The 27,989-nt window shown below is 39.0% G+C and overlaps 1 protein-coding gene across 1 annotated transcript; it reads right to left on the reverse strand.

Moving 5' to 3' along the window:
• Positions 1-872: 872 nt before the first annotated feature.
• On the reverse strand, positions 873-27,896 carry LOC104401402 (fibronectin type-III domain-containing protein 3a-like). Its single transcript, XM_010017836.1, has 25 exons — positions 27,801-27,896; positions 22,870-22,945; positions 21,568-21,644; positions 17,577-17,811; positions 16,112-16,381; positions 14,668-14,723; positions 13,369-13,523; positions 13,036-13,095; positions 11,409-11,547; positions 10,302-10,355; positions 9,521-9,642; positions 9,257-9,431; positions 8,962-9,048; positions 8,497-8,635; positions 7,887-7,955; positions 7,532-7,650; positions 7,321-7,426; positions 6,539-6,714; positions 5,621-5,734; positions 5,272-5,421; positions 4,658-4,938; positions 3,798-4,010; positions 3,067-3,233; positions 1,908-2,029; positions 873-1,190 (listed from the first exon to the last, which is right to left on the reverse strand). The coding sequence occupies exons 1-25, from the start codon at positions 27,894-27,896 to the stop codon at positions 873-875; spliced, it is 3,576 nt and encodes a 1,191-aa protein (XP_010016138.1).
• Positions 27,897-27,989: the final 93 nt, after the last annotated feature.

The raw sequence follows: 27,989 nt of genomic DNA on the forward strand, positions 1-27,989 counted from the left end.
TGCACTCTTTCTCCTTAAAGACAACACCTGTGCTTTTCTGAAACCACTGCAGAGATTTAATCAGAAGCACAGGAAATTACTCTTCTCTCAGGCACTGAGAGTGAAATGTGGATTGGGCCAAGAGCTGCTTCACCAACAGCAGAAAGCATTTCGTTCCGAAATGTATGATACAAAAGGGGCCTCTTCTGCAATGCTGCACCTGAAACGTATATCACGTCCTGCTAACCTTTTGTCTAGCAGTTGGATTAAAACTCTTAAAAATGCCGGCACCCTCTACGTGAACACCTGAAATGATTATTACAGAATCCAAAATATTAAAATAACTGTAAAGTAGTAATATCACTAAGTCAATATTCTGCTTTCCTTCTACGGTATATTAAATGTGGTATGCTCTAGTAATGATCTGCAATACAGAACTGCTCTAAGCTTAAGCATTTGTGCTGCTGTATTTCATGTATACCGAACTACAACAATACCCGATTAAACACTGCGGATCGGCTGCCGCTGCTCTGGTTGTACTGGAAAAGGACTGGTTTTACCAACGCCGCCTCTCTCCCATCGGCCAGAGGGCCCCACTTTGAACTGGGAGAGAGGAAGAGTGTGTGCACACACTGGTGTGTGAAGTAAGGCAGTTTGTTTTGCTGTTTTATCAACAGCTCACCCTGATTACAGAGGACCCAGGATTACCCTTTCTACAAGAAATCTGCGTTCAGTATTTGGAAAGGATCTGCCAACCCAGCCTCACTGTTAGCCAGCAGCAAAAGTGGAAACGCATGTAACGATACATTTCCAGCTAGGATTTTAATTAGAACTAACCATAAATACCCGAAATAGCTTCTGTACAAAAAGCTGAGTACTGCATAGGCTCTCATCTACTTGATTACAAAGTACTGAATAACAACAGCGAATAAAATAGCAACCACTGCGAATCCGCAGAGAAGAACGATGGCGATGAAGCGCTCTTCGCGTAACGTCTTCTTAGTCTCTGCCAACTCTGTCGTCAGGTCAGCACCCTGTGGAACCAGCTCCTGTTTCTGAGATGAGAACACTGTACTGGGGCTGTAAGGTCCGTACAATTCTTGAGAGCCAGCAGAGTCTTGGGACTGGCGGCCGGCGCAGACTCTGATCCGATATTCACAGTTTGTCTGCAAGTTTGAGAGACGGAAGGAGGTCTCTGGTCCCTTGTACACCTGGTCAGAAGAAGAGGGAGAACTGCATTATATGGGTCCATCTTACAAACAGTACCTTCTGTTCTACTTCACAGGCACATGTGGTGCTGGACACTGCCTGAAGTCCTTCTCATCAAGCATCTTGAATTTATGAGTTATTTTCTTGTGAACATTCCAAAGCTTCCTGCTGTGCCCAACACTGACACACCTGGATGGTGAGGCTCAGAAAAAAGTTGTTCTGGACAGCTATTGTTCCGTACAGCTCTCCCGAGGTGTGGGGCAAGTGCCATCTATGACTGACAGAGGCAGCGATGCCACAGATGGAGAGATTTAAGAATCAAAAGCACCAAGGGAACTGCTGAGAGAGGAGAGTAACATGGCCTTAACCTGCTTCTAGACCACCACTCCTCCCAGGGACTCCCCCGCCTGCCTTTGCAGCCACTGCAAAGAAAGGGTCAACACAGAAATGGAACTCTGTAATCTTTAATCTGGGGCAACTTTTGATGGCACAAAGAGATGGAACAGCAGGACCCGATGCTGGAAACTGTTCACACCCATCTCACTAAGAGGAACTGACCAACACATGAAACAAGCACCCTGGCAGCACAGCAGGACTGTGAGCTGAGCCCCTTGCCAAAATGAGAAGTATCCCTGCTGCTACTATCAACAAATACAGACAGCTTATTTTCCAATTATTTTTCAAAGTAAAGAAAGTTCATTCTGGGAAACAAAGGGTACCTGATCAAACTCTCTCCCAGCAGCGAGCTGAAGGATGTAAACAATGGAATCTCCTTTCATTGGCTGTAAAGGTTCCCATGTGATTTCGTAAGTGTTTTCTTCCAGCTGATTTGCTTTGGGTGCTGAGGGGGAAAAAGAAAAAAAAAAAAAGGGGGAAAAAAAAAAAAAAAAAAAGGTGGAAAAAAAAAAAAAGGTTATTTGCTGGTATTTCAGAAAGAGAGAACAATGGTCTCTACAGATGTTCTGTTTTTCCCATCAGAAGAAAAGGTCCAAAATCACCAATTATCACCGTGACTCACTTTCACAGTTGATGTAGCAAAGGGCACTGGTTTCAGTAACGACAAGGAGGTTTTCTTGCTCCAGCTTAAAGAACACTTTGCTTGTATTTTCCATTGAAACTGTGCCAATTCTAAGGTAAGTGTTTGGTAAATGTAAAAGCTTGAGTGTTTTCCAAAATACTCGTTAAAAATGTAGAGGGAACTGTCATTCTTAGAGGGAACTATCATTCTCAAATAATTTTAAGCAATTAAGATTTAATTCTTTCTTTTTCTTTGCTGAATTTCATGACACAAGCTTAAAAAAATGATCATTGTATATCTGCAGGTTACACTTGTCTGTCTTTTTGAGCTGACAAAATGAGCTGCTGATGTCTAACACCTGAACAGATGAGCAAGCACTTTCAGGTCACTAGAGAAATCATCACGTATATGCCTGGGTATGTCCAGAGCTGAAGTTCCATGTTATAAACATGGTTGAGTAAACTAATTTTCCTGCAGGTAACTGTCATTCTGATCTTCAGAGTGACTTTCTCTAAAGACAATCTTTAATGTTCACATTAAGAAAATGAAGATCAGAAAAATTACTTATGTTCTCATTTGCCTACATGCTGTTGTAACTTATATCAAATGATGGCTATCCCTGAAAAATGACTTTCCAATTTCAAAAGGGTAGAGGAAATCCTCACTGTTGAGGTGGAAGAGCTACAGCCACTCACTGCTCCCACCCCAGCAGACAGCAAAACAAAGACCATCATAGCTAGTTTCTATTCCCTGCCCCACAAAGGCCCCGGAAAGACACTGGGCTGGGGCAGAGAGTCTGGTTGCAGTTCAATCTAGCATGCAAACAGCTTGTGGAAGTTTCTAGTGCAGTGTGAGCTCACCTTTAAGAGATGCAGGTGGAGACTTAGTTGTAGTGAAAGCGTAAACTTCAGAAAACCCTCCCTCTCCAGCATCATTATATGCTTGGATTTTAAAATAGTACGTAGTGGATTCACTGAGTCGCTGTACCTTGTATGTATGACAAGGTCCGTTATAAACTGTAACAAACCTGGCAGAAAAACACAGAATACAAATCCGCATTATTCTGTAATCACAGATTTGTGACAACACATTCCAGGTGTCCTGGCTTTCTACACACACTCGCAATTTATACCGGTGGAAGTCATGAAGCAGTCACTCAGCCTGTCAAGGCACTAAGCTACAGCTGTACACAGGCTACCACTGAAGCTACATGACCAAACTGTGGATTTGAATCAAGAGAATAACCCTTGGTGTACTAGGTAAGTTAGAATTTCAAGTTATAGAACAGGCGTCAAGCCCAGGTTCCTCATGCACAAACTGGACTTCATTAGAATCTCCAAAGAATAAAAAAACCTGGCAACACAAGAAGATGACAAGATACTACTATTTAAACAGGAACTGTATTTGCTGTTCACAAGTAAATAATAGTGCAACATCTATTACCAGCATTTCTGGTGGAAAGATGGGATGCAGAAATGCAAACTGCACCCAAATGACTTCCTAGCACAAACAGAAGGGAGAATACTTAAAACATTTTATAAACTTGATCCGAAGTTGTAAAGCAACAGTTGTAAAGCTGTGTGTATCTTACCTGCCAAACCTGTCCTCCATCTGCAAGTTGAACTGGGTAGGGTTGGTAATTAAAGCTCTACTAGGACCTTCACCCCATTTCAGTTTAAGGCTCTGGTAGCTGAAGACCACACATTCCAGGTGAGGAGGGTCAGGAGGTAGTGGTTTTGTTTTGGCTTTAATGGAATGACTGAAAGGACCAACTCCAAAGCTGTTTATGGCCTGTATTCTGATTCTAGAAACGTGAGAAGATCAGCTATATGGTTAATTTACTGAGGTCCTGAAAAAATGCCAGGTAATAAAGCAAGAGTTAAAATTTGTGAAGAATGTAACTCTAAAAAAATAATACAATTAAAATGCAGTTAGAAATTAACTGTAAAAATAATCTACTTCCAAACAAGTCAACATATTACATTGCTTTCAACATAAGGAAGTTTCAGTGTTTCTCTGCATTGTTCAGGTTTACTCTGTTCAGAAGGCAAGTGCCCAGGTCCCTGTTAACCTGAGCTCTTTGCCTCCTACTGACACTGAATACCCACAATGTGACCTGAGCACGTAACATGGGAACAGCTTCTTGGCTCTTACCCACACATTCATCCTCTTCTGGTGAGATCCCACTGAACACACTGCTTTGGAATTAAAAATGCTAAACCCAGAAGATCTAGAATAAAGCCTTGACTTTGAGACAGTATGTTCATTTTAACACAGCAGTCTTAACTCTTGCTACTAAACCACCATGGTTTGATTCTGGACATGAGAATTTTATTTTATTCCCATCCCCCAGTTACACATGAAAACTTGCTCTAAAAAATTAAAACACTGTCCCCGAAGTTGTTGGCTGAAAATCCTACAAACGTACTTTCACAATAAAATTATTATTACCTGTACAGAGTGTCAGGCAGCAGACTCTCAAGAACATGGCTTGTATTTCTTCCAACAGTTACAAGCTGCTTCTCCCCATATTCTATATTATATCCAGTGATCTCTGACCCGTGACAACATGGTTCTTCCCACTGAATTGCAAGGCACGTTGATAAAGGAAGAGAAATTTCCATTTGATCTTCTTCTAGTAAATGCAGCACCGACACTGCTGCAGGCACTGATGCAGGGGTTGTCACCACACCGGTCTCGCCAAACAACCCAACTCCGGCAACATTCACAGCCTGAAAGGAAGACCGTGTGTTGTTTAATGAGCCTGCATTTTTCTAACCAGATACTGTGTTTCTTTTTGCATGGGTTAAGTTATTTGGAGGAGAATGGAGAATCTTCCTGATAAAATGTAAACACAGCAAAATGGCTGGTAGTTAATGCAGCACTAGATCTAAACCTCTTTTCTAGATATGTGTAGTCAGGAGGAACTGAGGGAGAAGGGAAAGGGTTTTTACCAATTACCTTATATGCTGCATTAGTAGGCGATATGATTTTATTCACCTTTTCTTCAAACTGTATGTACTTGTTCGTTTGCTTAGTAGCACATAACAGAAGGCTTTTCATACCTGTACTCTGCAGTAATATATGGTTGCAGGTGTGAGACCTTTTACTTCATAGCTCTGGCCAGGGCCGGTGTAGAGGATGTGCATTGACCCTTCCACTTGTCCCCACTCCAGTCGGTATTCATTGATTTCTGCACCATTGCACGCAGGGCTCTGTGAGTTTAAGCAATAAATTTCCTTTCACCTATTGCATGTACACATGTCCACCACTCAAATGTGATCTCTTTTATGCTGAACAGAGACACTGGAAGAGAAGCTCTGGGGTTGAAACCTGAGCTTCAGCTAGAATTGTCATTACAATTCTAAAAGCCACATCTTAATTTGCCTATTACTGAAGTCTTTAAACACCTACCTCCCAGGAAACTACAGCACAAGTCGCACTTTTACAAGTTATCAGAGGTTTGCAACACTGATCAGGTGGTCCTGGAGCAGTACAGATCTCTGCTTTGTCAGAGTGAGGGCCAAACTGCAGGGAAATACAACCACATGAATACAGCAACAGCAACAGAGCAAAAACTGATGTGCAAGTGTATGAGCTGCAGAAAACAAATTATTTTTAACTTGATAGGGAAATAAATAGAAGAGCTCAGTGCTTGGTTTCACAGCACTGTTTAAAACTCCTTGCAATTAGTTTATAAACTAGCCCTGTGCCTACAGGATATCTGAATCATCCCACCCCTATGGATTTGTAACTCCCCCTTCCCCTCTAGTCAGGATCTGATTTCCAGAAGCAGCTGGGTACTGTTTCAGAAAACCTTTTATGCACCCAACATTTATCTCAACCTCTTTTCAAACCTGGTATTATTTGAACACACCCCTCTCCACACAATACTCTTCCCACACCACAAACCTGCAGAGCCAACACTAATTGTAAAACAGGGCAATTTCTTAAGGCACAAACATGAAGTGGTTGTTCACAGCAGAAGCATAGGGCATACGCCACAGTCACAGAAATGACTAAAAGTAGTAAGAGAACATCTATCTCTAACTTTGGACTAGTTACCTTTGGTTCCAACAGTGATCCAGTAAACAACAACAGAAACACAACGCAGTGAACATCCCCTTAGCCAGGGACATTCAGTCCTTCCTTCAGCCCTCATTTATTGAATGTTCTTTAAATCTTACTTTTTATGCTGTCAGAAATTTTACACCTTCAACAGAACTATGACAGAAGACAGAAGCTACAAATTATCATCGGGCCTGTAAGACAATAGTAACATTACTATCTCTTGTGTAAAAAAACATTTGATTTCGTTAGCACAGTGGTTACCCCAACTTTATTTGCTGCTCGGATCCAGAAGCAGTAGGTTCTCCCTGGAAGCAGATTGTTTACTACACATTCAGATGCTGGACCCTGATACACTTGTCTGCGTTCGTCTTGTTCAGAGTTTGCCATCTCCACAATATATTCTGTAATGTCAGAACCTCCATCTACAGATGGTGGGCCTATGAAATAAAAGATATTTTTTTTTCCCTTATTAATTACACAAAGCTTTTTTAAATTGTTTCTGATCAGCCCTCTCAAGCTAAAAGTTGAACCAGATGAATTCTAGACCTTAAGAGTGCAGGCTTGTATAGTGTATCTGAGCACAAACACTTTATGAAGCTTGCTTTCTTCCCCCCAGATACTGACAGATTAGTCTAAGACTAATCACGTTTCCTTCAAAAAGCAGTATATCTTCATTACTTTTTTATTATCTCCTTTACCAAGATAAAAATAAGAGAAGGAGGGTTGGTTTTTAAATTACTGAGCAGGTCTCAGTAATGAGGCAGCCAGCAAATGTTCTCACTGGAAGACCTTTATGTCTGCTTGAGTCTCACCATATCATTGTGCATGGAAGCAGCACCAAATCAGAGGTAGTTAGCATGCTTTGGTGGTCTTAAAAAATCAAAAGCCCCTAAACCCCCCCAACAACTAAGGACATGGATTACATTTATATGTTTTTATTTTACACAACCCCCACTCCCCTCCCCAAGAATTCTACAGATTTTCCATTTGTGTTATAACATTTAAGATCAGAAAAGTATTTTGCTCAGAACACTGGAGCTTACCCCACTGTAAAGTGATTTCCTTGGGCTTAGCTTTGCCTGCCAGGCATGGAGCATGACAAGGTCCAGGAGGAATAGCTGACGTTGTGACAGTCGTAACATCAGAAGCCTGGCAGTAATGCACAGTGTTTTAGAGTGGCAACACAAAACAAAGTTTCACTACAATACAAAAAGAAATGGTTTGCAGAAGCAAATTAATTCTCTTTTCTCTCACCTGGCTTTCTCCACCTTTACTGACACAGTACACTCTCATTCTGTACGAGGTGCCAGGCTTGAGATGATCACACACGTGTTCTCGCTGGGAACCGCTGTATATGGTGTCCCATTTGCTCCCTGAGGAAAGAAAGAAAATACTTTCCACTAAAAAGCTTGTGCAAAAAACCAAACCGAAACAAAAACCCCTTGGAAATTCTCTCACTCAGCTACTGAGACAGTCAAATTGGAATGATGAGTTATGCAGAGAACATGTACAGGGCAATACAAACATGAAAATAGAACAGTGACAGCCAGAGCAATGAATAAGCACACTGAACTGGCATGCAAGCTGAATCCTAAAGATGACTGCTTACCAACTGATGGTTCCAAGATTTCCAAAAAGTATTTAGAAATGTCTGATCCTCCATTATCTTTGGGTGGTTCTGAAAGAAATCAGCACCTTACAATAAATTATAGAAGATTTAAAACCAACACATTATTTCATCAGCTTTTTCAGAGAACATTCATTCACTGCAGAATAAACTCGCATAGAAAACTCAATTCAAGAGAAACAGAAAACAGCATCCTTATATACTCACAATACATTTTCCAGAACAACAGGGGTTTTCTGTTATTAACTGTGATTATGCCAGGAAGAAGAGTAACTAGGAAAACACTGCCAGTGTCAGGTATTGACTCATTTTTTTTAAAAGCACATACAAATTATTTAAGCATCACAGTAAATCTACCTGAGGATAGCACTGACTGCTTCTCTAAACTGAACAAAGAAAAGCACTATTTTTGTACTATAGCCCCAAACCAAACCAAGCTGCAATGTTTCTGGTAATGCAAAGTGCTCACCTGCAGTAATGCTATCTGCAGAGACAAATGATTACCCTGAGTTTGCCTCTGGTTTTAAATCTGCTCAGTAATCATACATAGGTAAGCTGCACTCAAATACAACATGAACAAAAGGTAACCTACCCCATGTAACCTTCACGCTGTGCGAATGGATCTTGCCCTTTACAGTGGGTTTACTCGGTGGTCCTGGTTTGTCAGGGTTGGTGCTGTGTTCTATGACCTCACTGGGACTACTTTTTCCTTCGCTGTTGTAGGCAAAGAGCTGTTTCAGGAATAATCAGAATATATGATAGATGCTTTATTACATGACGAGTAATAGCCTGCTGATTTATGAAAGTATTCTATGAAAAACAGCAAAGCCACAATCCAAAGAAAGGACAACAATTTAAAAGAAAACAAAATTAGCTGGTGCAAAAAATTTGATTTGTATTAGAATTTCAGCAAAACCTATTATAACAACCTATTAAAAAGGTACTGCAGGTAGTTTTCTGCTGTCTCTATAGAAGTGTCTTAGCTGGATACTCCAGCTGCTAAACGCCAGAAAAACATACATCCATAATTAAATTAGAAACAAAATTTAGTACAAACCCTAAACTTATAGGACGTACTCCTCCTAAGATTTCTTAAAGTGCATGAGAGTTCATCTCCATTGTACTGTGGTTGGAAACCATAACCCTGTAAAGGTGGGAAAATAAGAACACAGAGTCACAACTTTTCCACAGTAAAACAAAAACCAGATCAGGTCAATCACGTTTCTATCTGTTTCAAGAGTACATGCAAACAGCTGCAGTTATTTTGCAGCATGTTATTAGAAAGTAAAATAGTTTATTTAAGCACTACTGCATATCAAGCATTTACACATACAACGAACCCCAGCACTTACAGAACCTTCCTCTTCCATGTCTAAACTGTAAGTGAGGGAGTCATCTGAAGACACCCCACTAGGTGGGCTCCACCTCACTGACAGCCAGGTCACTCCTGCCTCAACAAGCACCGGAGGTGATGGGGCTGGTGGGACAATCCCCGCTGTATAGTATGTCACTGTCTCACTGAACCCACTGGAAAAATACAAAATAAAATTAAAATGTTAACAACAGCACACCAAATTGATGAGAAAATAATGTGTCTGCTATGTTGTGTTCATTACCTCATTCCAATATCATTTTTAGCAGCTAATCTGAGCGAGTATTTTGTGGAAGGAGAGAGTTTGGTAAGTTTATACTGCTTCAGGTGCCCGTAGTAGCATTCTTTGAAGGATCCATTCTTTCCCTTTAAAGAAGTGAGAAAAACCCAAGTCACTTTTTGCATGAGGACTGCATGCTCCCTGCTTAGGTCAACTTCTTCACTCTAAACTGTCCTGTATTTCATTCCACTAATAGTTAACAAAAATGCGTAAGCCTAAAGAACATCCAAAGCTCATGTCATGGTCATACGGAGTATGCCAATCATAATCCTGAGCATTCTCGATAATAAACTCACATTTTGACTGAGATGTCTGTTGATTTTTTGGCACTGTAATTTGACAAAATGGTAATAAATGACTGCAATTGAAAACAAAACACATTTCTGATTTTATCACTGTAACACATTTCAATAAGAAGTTCAAAAGCTGAGTGATATTTGTGCTAGCAACAAGCCAGATGCTCATCCATTTCAACAGAGCACAGGAATTAATGATGCTGTGAATGACAGGAACCAAATGAGGGATCTTTACACTGGCCTCCCAGAGGATCTGAATGGATTGTCTACTGCAGATGCTGCCACACTAGTAATTCGATTCAAGCTTTTTAATCGGTTTGTCCCTTTAAAACTGTCTGGACAGTTTTAAATGAAAATAGCTGATGTACCTAAGCAAAAAGTATTTTTAAGTATAATTGGTCTACAGATGTCATTATGATTTTTTTTTTTTTTACTAGAAAAGGTCTTACCCCATCCCATTCTAAAAGAAAATTAGTTATTTTGGAACCATTGTCATTTGAAGACTATAAGAAAAAGAAACAATGACAAAAGTTAAAATCAAATGGTTGTATTTTTACGAGTATTATTTCACATTAAGGAAAAAAAAAACCCAAAACATTTTAAAAATGTAATATAACATACTCCAATTGCCTTTTAAAACATTTAGCTTAGAGCTGAAAGGAATCTGCAGCAGGCCCAGAGAACAGCCTTCCTCTTCCATACACACACTTGTGATAATCTGAAACTCTACTGGGGGCACAGACACATCTATTCCATAAAGTGAGTGAGAAAAGGCAAAAAATACCTGGTATTTTAACCAGTTTAATTCCTTGTTCCTGATGGCTTTCCAGGCTGTTATACTACTTGTATTAATTCTGATAGTTTGTTAATTAATTTGACATTTAATATTAAACTCATTAATAGTTTTATTTTATAAGTAACACTTTTTTCCTTGTGCCCTTGCACTGTGTGCTCACCAGCTGCCTAAGCAACATTTGTGCTTGATATGACATGAATTCGGAACTTCCTTCACTGTCTAAGTATAGGTTATACAAATAATTTAACTAATTAAAGTCATCTAGCTATAAGCCATTTTCCAGGTATAATACAGTTACAAGAAAAACACAAAAAGATAAGAAAACAGTTGTCAACAAATCTTCAGAGGTACTGTATATATCCAAAAGTCAGATTATTAAACTTCAATCCACAAACTAGCCAAAGAATGTTACTCTGAATGGGTCAGAATAACTGTAAGAACTCAGAATTGTAACATTAAGTTGTATCTATTTATCATCCAGGAACCCCAAGCAAAGAAATAAATGCTCTATTCTTTCTGCCACTGCTGGTTCAGAAGAGAACTTTCCTACTAAATAGTTCATACTGGGAGAGACCTGCTATTGACTCTATCATGCTAAAGCACGCAAGAAACTAAGTAAATGTTGAAAGAAAAGAGGAAGAAACATGATTTCAGTTACCAGTCTTTGCTGCGCAACTTAAAAGCCAACACCTAACGTACACACTAAATCATTGACCAAGCTAATTTAAACATACCATGAGTAATACAACAGACTTCTTACCTTCCACTGCAAGCTCAGGCTGTTTTTGGTTCTGTTTATCAGCTTCGGTGCAGCTGGACTGTCTGGCTCACAACTTTCTGTAGTGAAACTCACTAATTCTGAAATGGATTCTTTTATGGAACTGCTGGTTGCTGAAACTCTGAACAAAGGACAATTAATTATGTTGCTGTTGCACCAGCACCTGACAGTTTAAGGAAAAAGCTGTCAGCTTTAGAAATGCATTTAATTCCAGCAGTGGTTACAGCCACAAAGACAAGCCTGCTCACAGACAAGAAGTGCCCTATCACTCTTCTTTCAGATCACTGATTCTGGAAGGCAATTTTATGCCTTTTCATCCAGGAAGAAACAACAAAAATTCAGTTTATTCAGTCGCTGCAGGGTCTAGTAACAGATGTCCACATTGTAAGAAACACTACTATCCATTCTGTCTTCAGAGAGACTGGAGCATGCTGACAGAGTAGTGTCATGGAGCTCACACAGGTACACATACTGATCTGAAGACTCCATATGGCATCCTTCATTTACTTTACAATTACTATCTCTCTCAGTGGAGATATGTCAATGATGAAATACATATGGAATCATGATGAAAACTATAGCAAATGTAACCAAATGGTAACAGAATACCTGACTTGAAATAAACATTTTAATAAAAAGACCCTGAGATTCAAATTAACACTTGTGCAAGAGTACAGTTACTAAAACAGGCTCAGTCAGCTGTTCAGGCAATAAACCCATGTTTATCAGTGTTTGATTGTTTAAATGGTACAGAATCTCTAGAATAGTTGTGCTCATTTATGGTTTGTTTTGAAAAGAAACAATTTGACTAATTGTTCAAAATACTGTCTGTCATATCAAATGAATTGTAGGTAGAAGAAGGCTGGCCGCTACAGAAAGCAACACCATGAACCAAACCCACATTACACTACACTGTGCAAGTGGAGCTGTGCTGAGTATTTAACACACTCAGAACTCTTCTGCAGTTTAACAGGAGTTGGCTTGAGTAAGTCTTAAAACTAGTTTCCTCCCATGCCCAAGCACTCAGGCACATTTCTGCCTCTGGATCACAGTGTTCTGCTTGTTTAACCAGCTTGTCTTTTTCCCAACCAGTTAAACACTGTCTCCAGTAACACTTATTTGCTCTGCGTGGCATTTCTTGAATGTCACGTCTTGCTCCCTTGTAGCGCAGCCTGTTTCAACCACCTTCCACTTCCCTTCTTGCACTGCTACAGAAGCTTGTAGTTTAGAGACGCAGCTTTACAAATTAAGCTAGTAAGTCAGACTTGTGAATCCACGTTCAAGGCTAACATTTGATTTATCGCTGCCTTCAGCCTACAACCATCTCCCACTGAGTTCAACCTTGTTCTAAGAAATAATACCAACAGAGGATAACTTAAAGTTTGTATTTGAGAAACACAAAGAGACAGAAAAGACAGTAGAGAAGAAAATGAGGTGACATTTCAATGAAAGTGGGAATTTAGACAGCAACAGTACTGTTCGTAGCTATGGCATTTTTGCAGAATATTCCTCAAGTTCTTTGTGATTAGCCCTTTTTCATGAAGCCACAGTGATTTTGTATTTAACATACCAAACCAAAGCATGAAGTATTTAATTCCCAGCAACATACCTGGCATGATAATCAGTTGCTGGTCTGAGATCAGGAAGTGTAATTGTTAATTCTTCCCCACTGGGAAAAGGGGAAAAAAGAAAAAAGAAAAGAGTTACAGCTCTTTCTTATACTTTAAAGGATAAAAGCTTATTGAAAAGCAAAACCATGTAGCGCACATTTAATTTTCACGTTTCCCATTGTCCATGTAACTCTTAGTGATATTACTTAAAATTTATTTCATGTGAAGTAGGTAGGTCTGCAAGTCAACAAACAGCTCCTGATAGAGAGATTGCTGATGGGTTAATGGTTTTAAACATCGGTATTGTGCTTAAATGAAGAAACTAAACTTACACATAGACAGATTTAAATTTTCCATTTTTACCACTGTTGGATATTGCTACTTCAAATGTAAATGCTGCTGGACTATGACTATGGCTCTCTCCATTCTGTGAACTAACTGGGAGATTCCAGGACAGAACGGCTGATCTTGCTTGTATATCAGAAACCTATTAAAAGCATAAATAATGCAAGTAAGTTTGCTTTCTGCAATAAAAGGTATATTAGTCAATAACATGGTGTCGCTAGTTTGCCTATGAAGTTCCTCACTGGAGGAATTCTTTACCTTTATAGTGGAAATACTGAGTCATTATTTGAATTTATTTCCTCTTTTAATTTCTAAAATTATCATATTAAAGGATTTCCCTTCAAACACTAAAAAAAAGATGTACAAACACACGACACTGTTTCAGTGCAAGAAGAGAAATGTTCTATTTCACCTGCACTGTTTTCATCACTCATTTGGAGCAAATTTTCAGATTTAGGAGTCTTGAACAAACACTGACACCAGATCTACACCAGGCACAGTCAGATGGCCTAACTTCCCTACTCTGCTCTAACTCCCTCACATAACATTTAACCACTAAGCTAAAGGATTGCAAGAGGCTCAGATTTTAATGTTCACAACTAAAGGTTTTGGTCTAAATTTTTTGCTTACTTCAAATTTTCTCTCACAAGGTCAACACAGCCTTCTGATAGCATTAAGTACAGATGTCAGAAACAGCAAAACTACTGTAAATAAAGACATAGAAAGCTGGAGGGAAAGAATAACCTGTGCATACTGTACAGATAATGCAAAGAGTTTCATTAAGCATACTCAAGATCAAAAATATCAGTGCAGTTTTAGCCTCTAGGCATTTAAATTTACATCAGACTCCAGCTTCATGTAAATACTCAAGTATTTGCTCCAATTCCTACACATCACGTAAAAAGATGATCTATTTTTGTAAACTCTATTCCAATATTCTTAAATCCTCTATGCTGAATGAAGAATGGTTCTAAGAGTGGACAGACTTCTGTTAGGTTAGCAGGCCCTTGGTTTGCTGGGTACTAGAGCCCTCACATACACTTGACAACTTGGCTTACAGAATGGGAAACTGAGGCAGGCAGGCAGTTTCAGAAAGTTGAGAAATAGTGGGTTTCCATAGCATGGTTGCCCTTTCCCAGCTATAAACTCTGACAACTAAAATACATTTTCTCTATTAAAAAAATAAACCATTAAGAAAAAAGAAAAAAAGACAGATCAATACAAAAGATGTTATTTATACAAAGTATATGCACAGAAAATAATGGTATTTTAAGGATAATACTTACAACTGGCTTGCCAATGCTCAAGTGAGTATCACATTTCTTGGACTCTGTGTCAGATTCTGCAATTTCAAATACAAAACAGATTACCCAAAACCCCAAGAGTAAACCAGTCCGTTACAGAAACGCCACCACAAGATGGAGTTTGCCTTAATAAGAGTTTAACAATAGTACTTATTGTGCAAAGTTCATTTCCCTTGTTTGTTTTGGCTGTGTGAAGGGTAGAAACATGAACTATCCAAAACTAACAGTGTTACAAAAACCCTTTTAGCATATCCTGCACAAAGGGTGTATTTTCCCAATTGGAGCATAAATGCGTTTTCTTTGACAACTCAAAAACATTCCTCCAAAAACGAAAGGTGTTAAAAGAAACGACAATAAGATCTTATCTATTGAACGTGCTTTCCTTGACTTTCTATTGCAAAACACTTGGTCTAGGCATAATTTGGAAGAAGCCCGGTCAAAATTGCACACTAAAAATACTTACAGGTAGCAAAAGAGTACCTGTAAGTAATCTTTACAGCTGTAAACTGAATACAATCTTTACAATTGTCCATGTCGAACAATTCAGGACCTTACTCTGCAAATAAAAAAATCTTCTCCACACGAATTTGCATCAAGACAAATCTTTAATCGAGTGTATAATCCTAGAGACAAGCTGGATAAAAGCTTTCACCTCTCTTTACTTCCCAAGATACAAAGTCATATTTCTCTTTTAACTGAAGAGTTAAATACAACAGTCACGCAGATGAGGACTAGACCTTGCAGCCTAACAAGACCACTTAGTTTAGGACACATACAAAACTCTAAGAGATGCTCAGATCGTTTAAGGAATCATGATAAGAAACTATCTGCACTTCAGTGACACTGTTTCAAACCAACAGGAAAGATTCCGTACACTAAATATTTCAGTATATGCAAATAGCCACAAGCTATTAAAAAGCTCATTCAAGCAAAGCTGAACTGAAATTACAACTGATCAGACGGTAACCTGTAACCTGACAGCTGCTCAAACCTTCCTACTTCTCAGAGTTTTAAATAACTCCTACTTATCTGAAAAATACCACGAAGAATGACGTCAGAAGTCTTTTATAAACGTACCCATAGATCACCCTCACTTTGAACACTGATCAGTCCCGGGTTAGAAAAGGCAGAAAAGTAACCAAAAAGCTTAAAATTAAATCTTCCTGAAGACCTTGTCTGATAAATCTCAAATGAAGAAACCTGACATTATTATGATTTCTAGAGGAAATTAAAAAATCTAAACGTAATGGAAAGTATTTCAGGCCTTCCCATTAGGAATTAGTAATTCAGGATTACCTGAATAGCCAAATTTACAAATTTCTTTTTCTGAAACTATTTTACAATGAATTTACAGCATCTTCTGTTACAGAGTAATCTAGATTCTTAATTTTATTTTATTTTTTTAAACCCTTTCAGTGCAACCTACCTCCCATCTCTGTGTCTGGGCTGCCTTTTATTTTTCCTATCTGCTTCTGCTTTAGTGGTCCTCCTGCCCCTTGCTGTCCCTTTCCATTTCCATTCTGAAGTGTTGCATTGGAAGAATTAACTTTATGTGGTGAAGATGGAGGACTGTTAAGTTTATTGTTAGTATGACCACTAGCTTGTCTGTCTTTTAGTCTTTTCTTCAAGTGTTCTTGCATTTTGAGACTCCTTTCATCCCGCTGAATGAAGTTGGTCCTTCCATGAGAACGAGGTTCTACAAAGAAAGTAGAACTTACTTCATTATTGAATACATTTTATTAGACATCTGAGAAACTCTCTGTAAGTTAGAAGACGAGTAACTACAGTAGAACCAGAACTTGAACACCTATGGAACTTCACTATGCTTGCTGTCAGTCTGTAGATGTGTGGAGTTCCATGGCTCATGTAACTTGGGCTTGGTGCGCATGGGAACTCCCAAGCAGTTTCAGAGCTGAGCCCTGGGCAGCAGAGCAACAGACAGGAAACCTGCACGTACTGCCCGACTCCCTGGCCGAGCTTCACCAGACTTCAGGATCCTCACCAGCTAAAGAGGTTTTGGACTGGGCTCAAATCAGTGTAGGAGCATAAAGATCAGGCAGTAGAAGAACATACCTGGAGGTTTCACTCTACAGCAAAATATACAAAATATCTGCCGGCAAATTTCCATTTTTCCTATTTAACCCATATCCAAATTCAGTCACATTTTCAAAAAGTGTAAGCAAATTTAGGACCCAAACTAACTTTTAAAAACGTAGCTTGGGTGCTACTGAATATTTTTACCTTAGACATGAGCCAAAATAGCTTAATTATCAACTTAAGCTTGAGAGGGAGATAGTGAACAGTCTTAAATAGTCCAATTTCTTTGTGTTAAATGCTTGTTTATATGTAATAAGGCTTACAGCTTGGTTTAAATCAGTGGTGTCCCCATTCCTTCACTTAAGCATTGCTTCATTCTGTATTTAAATATAGAGTGGACTTACATTTCATTCTCCAACACAGCTTACTATGTTTTTTTGGTTTATGAATGATTTTTCTTTCCAGCCATTTTTGGTCTCTGTCCAGTTAAAAAAATACATTAAAGTATCAAATTAAATGCATTTTCAAAAAGACTTCATGCCAAGGCTGTGACAAAACACAGTAACTTTGAAGAGCCCAATTTTAGAGAAAGGCAGAAGAAGTCATAGGGGCATTTACAGTAACAAAAGTAAAGATCCATGAAGAATATGCACAGTATTAGAACACTTCTAAGTTAAATCCTCAAAAACAGAACAGAGGATTTTAACACCACAGATAAATCTCCGGGGCTCTAATAACTAGCACCAAAATCACAGAAATGTGTATAAGAACTGCTGACAGAACTCGACTGTCCCAACCGAGATGCACTGAGTGAAAGGCCTTCTTGTGTGTTCAAACACGTCCTGTGCTCTCACCTTGTTCTTGAAACACGTGTGGTGGTGGATGCTGGTGAATGAACTGTGGTGGCAACTCTCCTGTCCCCGGAACCGGAGGATACACTGGGTGAGGGGGGTGGGGGAGGAGAGCATGGTGGTGATGCATGTAATGTGGCACATGGGGAGGAGGAGGAGGAGGAGGATGCATGGAAGGATGGAATTCAGCCGAGTGTGGCAACACCACCACTTTACGAACTCCATTTTCTTCCACCACCTGTCATGCAACACAAGAAATTAAGTTAGTACAGTAACAATCTTTTAAACATTGTACATTTGGTAAAGAATCTCTACACTTAAGTTTATACCCACAACCTGTCTGTCAGGGATATATACACTGAAATGAATTCCAGCGGGAACCCAGCACATGTTACTGCAAGAAACTGGAGTTTGAGGCAGTCGGTTTTAAGAAACTGAGCCTCACGCACCAAAGTGCTAAGCAATCTGTAATTTATGAATAATGTATATACTTTCTTTAAACAAGCAATGTGAACTGATCAGGATGTAATTCCCAGTCCACTTGTAATTGCAGTTAGATGAACTGCTCCAGACCACATCCGGACTGACAGCACTATTGTATGTACAAGTTGCCACATGCCATCATATTTGAGGTACACGTCTGCATACACATTCTTAGCCTGTGGCAAGTACAAAGTACTACAAGTCAGCTCTCCTGTCTTGTACTATGATCCAACCCAACTCAAATGTCAAAGTATTTCATGTTTGCCTCAGGCTAAGAGAATTCAGATGAGGAACCTGTCTGTGCATCTGAACTCTAGGATAAAAAGACATTAAGACAGTGCATGCATATGTATGCACATGCACGCTTCTAAGGATGTGTCCTAAACTGGCAGTTTATACGCTCCTTCTGTAACCTAACTCTGTCAGCATGAAATACATTCTTATCTCAATGTATTGCTTTTCCTACAGTACATTAAAAATAGGTTAAGGTTTTATACAATAACACTTCTCTGAATTAACACCGAGAAGAGACTTTGGACAGAACACAGGTTTTAGAAGACAAGATCAAAGAGTAACATCAGAGCAGGATTCACAAGCCAACATATTAAATGGTGGTGACACTGAAGTACCACAATTTTAGTCTTTAGTATTCCTCGAATAGACAAGCAGAGACTGAGGTTTACAGGGTCCTTTCTCCAGGTAGGTTCATAGTACAGACAGAAGACATCTGCACTGCCTTGTTGTCATTCTGTGGTTACAGGGTGTTTTGTGTAACTGAGGGATTAAGTTTTCAGCACCTACAGTTCTGACAGGGTCAAAGGCTTTTGAGTCGACCATGAGAAAAATCACCAGGTCATATTCCAGTTTGTTTCTTCTGCCACAACACAGAAGTCCACTGGCAGAAGATTCAGACTGTATCTAATGAGAAGTCTGACTCAGAAGCAAACTAGACTCTATTAAATCCTATTTAAAGTCAGACAACAAATTGTTTTCTCCCTCACACAAAAGATTGAAGAGGTATGAGCAATGTAATTAGAGGGGGGGAAAAAACAAAATCAATGACAGAAAAATGTTCACCATTAAAGGCAAACTGACACTTAAAAATTAATCAAGTCCCAGTAGTAAAACCAGGCATTTTTCTTAGATTGGCTTAAAGTTAGTCTGCAGCTTTATACTTCCTTCCTTCTCTATCAGTCATCTCCTCCTAGTTGCATTTCAAAATGAAAATCACAAATGCTATTAGGCAGGGCATTACAGTGCTTTAGTATTAACAGAGATGAATCATGTAGCCAGCAGAAAGTATTATCTGTGGATGCAAGTGGGGGACGCTTCCCAGCTGCAGGCGGGCGTATACAACTGAGATGCAAAAAAAGTGATTTTATTAAAATGTAATCCATGAAGTAAATCCATTTAAAAGAAGCAGTCAAAATGTTTTCTCCTGTTAGCTCCTTTGAGATCCTCTCTTAAAGCATATTTAGTTTGGCTATAAGAGATCACTGTAGTGTTTCCTAGTTGGCCAAGAAGGCATTACGGATGTTGAAATGCTGCTTATGCCAAAAGTGCATGTTGAAAAGCTCCTCAGCAAAAGATAGAGCAAACTAATGAGAAATTATTCTTCTGAAGGGAAATGGAATGTGTCCACTCACAAACTGCTATGACAAAGTTCAGCTGTGAGATGACCTCAGAGTCAGCTGATTTATTAGCAATTCTTAACAGACTTTAAATGGAAGAAAAAAATTACAAGAAGTCATTTAAAACTAAGCTTACACTGAATACACTGTTTTAGAAACAACATGGGCAGCTTTTTGGTTCATCACCAGAACTAAATACACTGCTTGAACTGCATTACATTGTGCAGTATAACACATGCTATAATACATACAAGCCAAAGTCATAGCAAATTCTGATGGCTATGTTAACTCAATTTTTTATATATATGTTAAGCAGGACACACAGCACAAATTCAGGTAGAAGGGATACATTAATACAGCGATGTTGCAGTCCAAAGCTGCTACACCCCCATCATCCACTACTGAACTGCTTCATTCAGCTTTGGCAGAAGCCAAAGTATTTATCTTCAGGCTCCTCCAGGCAGATTTGGGAGCAAAAAGCTGAAGTCTCATCTACTGACAAGAACAGTGTAAGTACCTCAAGCTCTGATTTAAAGTTTGTTTCAAACTTGTCTGTCCCTGTCATAATGACCAAGGGACAACAAAACAACCCCCCTAGTTTCATGTGACAGCAAACACAGAACAAATGTATTTTTCAGTTTGTACACCTCAGCATTTTCTAGGGCTTTGCATACTGTTTGCATGGAAAACTCAATTTCATACTGATGTACACATTATCTGCAGCATCTTTCTTCGGGGTCTGCATGGAAGTACCTTCTTGTACCAGCAGAAGCACAAAATGCAGAGGCAACTGTATGAAAAAACACAACTGTTTGCGAGCTCAAGAATATACAGTTACAAGATTTCCAAGCCTACCCAGAAAACTCCAAATTTTGAACATCACTGAAAAATGAGAAGCCTAACCTGTCCTGTTTAAATCTTTGGTTTTAATCACTTCCCTTTAAAAATGCATTAATTTAAAAGGAAATCGAACTGGTAATTTCAAGTATCTCTGATAACAGTTCAAATACCACAGGCAGGTCTGACCTGCTATGACTTCACGCAGAGGAGTGGAAAATCATTGAGGATGGAAAAGTAAAGCTGGGAGAGAAGCCCAGAGTCCTGCTCATTTCACAGGCACATGTCAGTGGCATTAACACTCCTCTTCAAACTTCTGCTCTAATACGAGGGTGTTTTGCTCAATGTTAAGCAGATCGGAGCTGGTAAAGAAAGGCACATTGAAAACTTTGAATAGAAAAAAATTGAATTATGAGAAGACATTAAAGAGAAGTATCTTTTGCAGCCCAGAAAAAAACCCCAAAACCTAAGGGATGAAGGAGAGAATGATACTGGTGTATGAGCCTTATAACCTCAATGTAAGAAACATGAGTATCCTACCCGCAGTATGCGTGAGACACATTCAACTGCAATACTGCCCCCAGCTATGCTCCCATCAGACTGTTTCTAGCACAGCTAAGCACAGTATGTGCTTAGCTACACTCATCACTCCTCTGACACTAGCAGGTTGCTGTCAGCTGGGAGTATTCATATGACCCAGGCACCTACTTTCACCTTGAAAACAGGCCTGAAGAAAAATCAAGATGTGGATCCTGTCAATGGAGTGAACACGCAGCCAATTCAGAGCCATTTGCTATCTTACTGAAAGTCATCTTTTACTGCCTGGTGGTGTTATTAAAAAAAAAAAGTCCTAAACACTAGACCAACCACTATGTGAAGAGAAGGCAAGAGAGCCTACAATGAAGTTAAAGAGTTGATAAGTTCAATGGAAAAAATATGAGAAATGCTTTTAACAGCCGTTCCAGATAAAATAATTAATAGGCTTATTGTTAAAAAGCTACACCCACAAACATACTGAAGCAGGAGAATAAATTAAAGTTTACCTGAGATACGTAACCGGGAGGCACAAATATAGGCGGCATAGAACCATTTGGTGACATCATAGGAACGTGTGCTGGACCTGAGAAGTAACAAGGTGCCACTTTTTAACAAATGAGGCTTTTACCAACTCGAGGCACCTTTTTTCCCCAAGGTGGTGGCTTACTTTGGTGCCTGAAAAGCCAGGAACTGCAACCAACTCTATGGAGCTACTTTTAGACAGGCAGGTTTAAAAGCAAGGCTTAAACTATCCTATTAAAAAGTCAGATAGAAGAGAAACTTCAATAATTGGGATTGAGAGTTTAAAAAAATTTTAAAAAGTGACTGTACCAAGTTTCCATCAAGAGAAATAATGCAATTTATGTCACCAATGGATAACTCATTTTCACATTCAAAAATATATATTAAGTATGACTTAATAACTTTCAGAATTGTAGATAATATTGCTGACTGCAAGTATGGCTGTATAGTTATTCTACAAAAAGCAAAAGTTAGATTTATCCCAACCATGGCACTTATACAGCCAACAGTATTTATTTAGTTGTACAAATATCAGCTTAGATGAATTTTAGTTCTTATTTTTTGACAGAGTTAAAAGTCTATATCAACAACACTGGCACCATAGTGATGCTGACAGATGGTCTACGAACTTTTTTCTTTTTTTAAATAAGAATATATTATTTTTCACATCAAGATGAAAGAAATAAGTCCTGTCTGGGATTTGATGAAAGCAGAATGGACATATTTAATATCATTTGATATGGTGAAAAATATTCAAAAAAATGGAAGTATTGATAAATTCAACTTGACTTACAGGAGGTATTCTGACCCGACTGAGATTTGTAGTTCTGTCACTTACCCAGAAGGTAAGAAGTAGGTTGCAGCCACACACAGAGGGTAGCAGTGCTTCCCACAACAGCAGCAGACTGCTAATGCCACTACCTTACAGTAAAGGGAGGTCACACAGCATCTGTTCAAGTTGTTTAGGTTAGCGTGGACTAAATCCCATGTAAATTCATGTGTTATGATTCTGAGACGACACTTATTCAAGGATCATCACAAAACCAGTTGAGATGAGATGCCACCCTTTTATAAACCAGCAGCAAAGTCTGCAGAGAGGCAGGGAATCTTGGCAATTTCCCAGCGCTGTCTCATTTGTGCTTTAAGTACAAACTGAAAAATCTGATTTATTACATTGCAGAACATATAAAAACACATTTGACATTACAGAAACAAACACCTGCAGTAATTCTGTGAGATCTACAGAACCAAAATATTTGGATTCAGGACTTCAGTTTTTCCTTTACCTTGAATACATTGAATGTGTCCATCTTCAGTTGTAATCGTAAATGTTTCACCTGGGTTTACCTGTACAAGAATAACCTGCAGGAAACAAAAAGAGGCGTTTCGGTTTTTCTTTTTTGATTTATTTTAGGAAGCACCTACATCGGAAAAAAACCCAACAACTCTTTGTTGTGCCCACATGTTGGATTAAAACAATACAGTTTTGGCAACCTTAGAGGGTAAAAAAGCAAGATGAGAAACACTTATGGGTAGAATCGAAATTTCTAATACTTCGACATAAAATCATTAGCTTTGCTTAATCCGAATTTTTCTCTGATTACTACCAGAAGCGCTTCTCTTCATACACTTGAAACAATTAACTTAGCATCTGTTTTCCATATTTTCACACTGCTTTTTCTTCTTTTACTGAAGCAATAAATTACCTAAGATTCACCTTGCTTCCCAAGCTTTGCCTGGGAGATTATTTCAGTTTCAGGGCTAAATTGGCAAAATCAGGACTACATACACATTAAAAAAACCCCAACAAACCAAAATCTAAAGGGAAATAAATAAATAAGGAATCAAACAAACTAAACTGAAACAAACCACAAAGAAAAAAGATGCTTTGCTGAAAACTCGGCCATGTTTTTTCACCAAAAGCATGCAGGTATGTATTTTGACAATATATTCTTTGGTGCTCTGAAGTAACTTCAGGGTGAAAGGAGGGCAGAAGAGGTGATAAAGTGGGTCATGCCTACACCTCTGCTCTATGGCTCCTGAAAGATCAGGAGTATTTTCTCACGTTTGTGTAACCCTGTAGCTGAAGAAACACAACTAACAGTGAGATTCTGCAGGTCAGTTTGAACACAACTGCATTCACTTTCACCCTAATCCATTGCACATCTGCCAGAAGTATTCCCCAGGCAGTCTCCAGCACCGTTTCCCCTGTGTTCTGCGAACCTTATTCTACCCCATTCACAGCACGTGCTGCACTTTTACGCTAAAACTGTTTTGTTATAACATGACAACTGCATTGCAAGAATTTTTTTTGAGATTCTTCTACATTACATAGGCACAGGGCTAATTCTTTAGCCAAATGAGAAGCTTGGCCATGTTAAGAACTACACAGTTACACAGTCAAATTCCACCTGGTGACAGATGGCATATAAAGAAAGGTTGATGTAAAAATCAAAATGAAATATATTTGTTAAACTATCTATGAAGCTAAAAAGTCTGTATTTCTTTCACCCATTTTTCACAAAATACTTTTATCCTAATCATGGAATGACAATCACATCAGGAAAACAGGAGCCTGAAAAGATCACCTCATCATCTAGCTCCTGATAAAAATCAAACTACACATGATGTTAATGAACAAGCCTGATATTCTGTGCTTCTGTATCTCCAGTGATGGAGCTCCATAAATTCCCCAGGCATCTGCACCACAGTTTCACTGTTACCATCATCACAGATTTTATCATCCAACTTCAACATTCCCTGCTTCAACCTGAAACCTTAATCCATGTCTTAAACCATCAATGAAATAAAGAATAAAGCACTAATAAAAGATTGTTTTCTGTAATTTAGATGCCATAACCTGTATATAAATCCTTTGGGGATTTTTATCTGCCTCTTTTTGGAAACCATGCAACACCGATGACTTCCACTTGCAGCCTTTATCCATCCCCCCACAGACCTTTTTCTAAAGGGTCACTACTATACCCATTATTCCTTATGATAAGCTGACTACCTAAACACAGTACTTTGCACTTGCTGACAATTTTCTAGATTATCTTTCTAGAAACCAAAATAATTTTAGGCTTCCAAGATACTTGCAATTCCCCCTATTTCATATCAGCCGCAGATTTTTAAGTACACCTCAATTCTATTATGTAAGTCATTAATAAAAAGATCACTGAGAAGAATGAGACTTAAAAAGAACTTGTGGTCCCTCACTCAACCTCTGCATTTTGACAAACTCCACTGACTACTCTTTTCCAAAGAGTTTGCCAGGTTGCTTATGCTGGCATTAACGAAAGCACTTTTCTCCAGCTAACGTTTAACAGAGTAAGTGCAAACACACCAGTTTCCTGAAGTTATAAGCTGACACCTCCTGCTTCTCTCTCCCTCTACTCTTGAGGGTGCAACTTCCGCACAGAAAGAGACTGAGGTTTGCACAGATCTGTTACATTTAAACTCTTGTGTGTAAAGCAGGACTGAAAGAGACAGACTGATAAACATCATTTAACACTGATCCTGCAGCTCCTGCATGTTGCTATATTAATCTTAACTTTTATTTTTTAATAAGGGATGCAGAAGCATGTATGAACACAGACCATGCTCCAGTGAGTTCGCAGGAGAATTTTACTTAGGTAGATGAGTTGCTCCTGGACATAATTAGAACACCAAGAAACCCCTGAAAAAGCCATATAGCCAGTCAGCAATACTTATTACAGTTACAGCAGAAGGACAGATGATAGGTAATACTTTTTAAAACGGCACAATTAAAACACTGAAACTTAAGCAGATGTCATTTCAGTATGTAGGTAAATTGTTTACAGAAAACTGTTAATAATGGGCTGGGGATTTGCCACAGCACAAAGAATCAGGACAGATGAGGTCTGCTGTGAACAGCAGCTGCTATGGATGGAAAGGGGATGGGGCTCCACAGGCAGGTATTAAACCCCACAGCAAGTCTCATCTTCCAGGGCAAGAACATTCAGAGGTGGGAAAGGAATCCTTTTAAAAACTCAGAGCCTCTGAACATGTCAGATCTTCAGAATGGGTTTCAACTAACTGAAGTTCTCACAAACAGTTCAGGCAACTATTAATTGAAAAGGATCAGTGAAAAGAATTGTAAGTCAGTGGTGTAATCACAGGGCTGTAGAGCAGTTCAGAGACTGGAATTTCAGGAATGCATGGGGCAATGTCTTAGGAGGAATGACTCACTATAATTAATGAAGCAAATGAAGTTCCATCTACCTTCCTCCAAGGAAAATTTCCAGGAAGCTTGAGTGTTTCTAACGAAACTAAGTCAGACAACGAAACAAGTCAGACAACAGACTAGTGCTGGGAGTCAGACCTGCCAACACCTTCAAGTGTCCTGTGCACCCGATTCAGAACTAGTAGGATCAACACAGCTGAAGTAGTTTTACTTCTGAAAACAAGCCCACTGTACAATACTCTGTAATCAGCTTATCCTCTGCAGCACTGGCAGCAAAATAATTAAAAATCATCTGCATTAGTAAGGCTTCTGAATCAATTCTCTATTTAAAAGCAAGCTGGAAAATATGAGACTGTGGCTCAGAAGCCTCTCTAGAGAAAAGTGCCACAAACAATAGCAGCAAGTGTATGTACTAAGCAACTGAAGGACGGCAGAGTGACATAAATGGCCATATCACATCACTGTTTATATACAGACACGTTAGAATGAGAAATGTTGGCACATTAACACAAAATCATGTTCTTAGTCCCATGAAGATTTTTCAGTAGGCAGTCTAATTTGTTATTTCAAATATAATTAAGTCTTGGAGTCTATCAGTCTTCAGTGTGTGGTGTCCCTGCCCACGGCAGGGGGGTTGGAACTAGATGATCTTAATGTCCTTTCCAACCCTAACTATTCTATGATTCTGGTCTATTCTTCAAATGCCATTTTCCCAGTTACCTCAACCGACTGCAAACAGTCTACATTAGTTTCCGAAAATTTCAGTGCTGTCACCTTCTCCTGGATCACTCAATACACATTCATACTCTACGCACTGATCTACACCACAACATGCTATACAAATACAGCTATGGAGATGGTGTCCAATTAGACTTACTTGATCCCTTTTCCTTATGTAACGCAAAACGCTCCCTACTGAATAACCTCACAGCTGGTCAGTGTCTAGAATTTCACATTGCTAATACTAGAACTTCAGAAATAGCTTTGAGACTCTGTAGCTTTACTTATTTCAAAACACAGTCATCATGCTTTTATCTCCAGAATCTGAGAAACAAACGCGGAGTACCCTTCTTTTAAATAAAGCTTATTTTTCCAAGTATACTACAACTGAAACAATGCACACCTCTTTCTCCATCTGTAAGGATTACAAAGTAAAGGGTATCTCATTTAAAACTTCCCAGTATTCATGGTCTATCTGACCCTCAACAATTCATGATTATTTTGGTGTACCCTGTTTATCGACTGTACATTCAAACATGCCAAGGTCGTCACTGCTAAATTCACAGAATGGTTTGTGTTGGAAAGGACCTTAAAGCTCATCCAGTTCCAACCCCCTGCAATGGGCAGGGACACCTTACACTTGATCAGGTTGCTCCAAGCCCCGTCCAACCTGGCCTTGAACACTGACAGGGATGGAACAGCCACAGCTTCTCTGGCCAACCTGTGCCTCACCACCCTCACAGTGGAAAAACTTCCTCCTAATAGCTAATCTAAATCTACCTTATTTCAGTTTAATTATTAATTAATTAAATTATTAATGAAGATACTTAATATCAGGAAGCCAAGGTCTTTCATTTCCCTGCAATACACTAGTTAGGTTAGAGCACTGCAACCACTTGCTAATTTGTATTATTTTACAGAAGCTTTAAGAGCTTTCAAAACCACAGCACTTTATTCTTTTATTTTGTAGTTTAAAACACTCACATGTATGTAACTAACAGTCCTTCTAATTTGCAATCTTTTCACATTTCCATTATATTCATGAGGAATTATTTTCTTCTTCTGTCTGCACTTCTATTTTACTGATTGTGTCAATGCTGAGAACCACTTGCTTTTCTAACTTTGGTATCACAGATCCTTTATTTCAAGCCTCTTTCAGCCATCATGCAAGTTGTACAACAGTTTTTCTTCTGTTGTGTTTTCTACCATATACTTGAATGTCAACCCCTCTACTACCCCTGCTGTCACAGCGTTACATGACTTATATGAAAATGCTCTGGATCTACTTGCCTGTTGGATGCTGTCTCCATTAACCATATGAGGTAGAAGTGGCACTTCATTCAGTATGGGTGTAGCTTCTAATGGAGGCGGCTGGTCAGCCATCATGTCTGAAAAGCATTCATTGACAACTGTTTAAACACCTGCCAAAACAGAAAGAGAGTGCCAGTGTTAGGTATGTCTCTGCCCTCCATCAAGTAA

This window comes from Nestor notabilis, unplaced genomic scaffold, assembly GCF_000696875.1.
Source record: "Nestor notabilis isolate BGI_N333 unplaced genomic scaffold, ASM69687v1 scaffold21177, whole genome shotgun sequence".
Classification (NCBI taxonomy): Eukaryota; Metazoa; Chordata; class Aves; order Psittaciformes; family Psittacidae; genus Nestor; species Nestor notabilis.

Coding starts and splice junctions, on each gene's coding strand:
- LOC104401402 (XM_010017836.1), bottom strand. CDS start 27,896: ATGATGGCTGACCAGCCGCCTCCATTAGAAGCTACACCCATACTGAAT. Junction 16,382..17,576: donor ACACGTGTTTCAAGAACAAG/GTGAGAGCACAG, acceptor CTTTCTTTGTAG/AACCTCGTTCTCATGGAAGG. Junction 5,735..6,538: donor GAGCAGCAAATAAAGTTGGG/GTAACCACTGTG, acceptor ATTTCCCTGCAG/TTTGGCCCTCACTCTGACAA.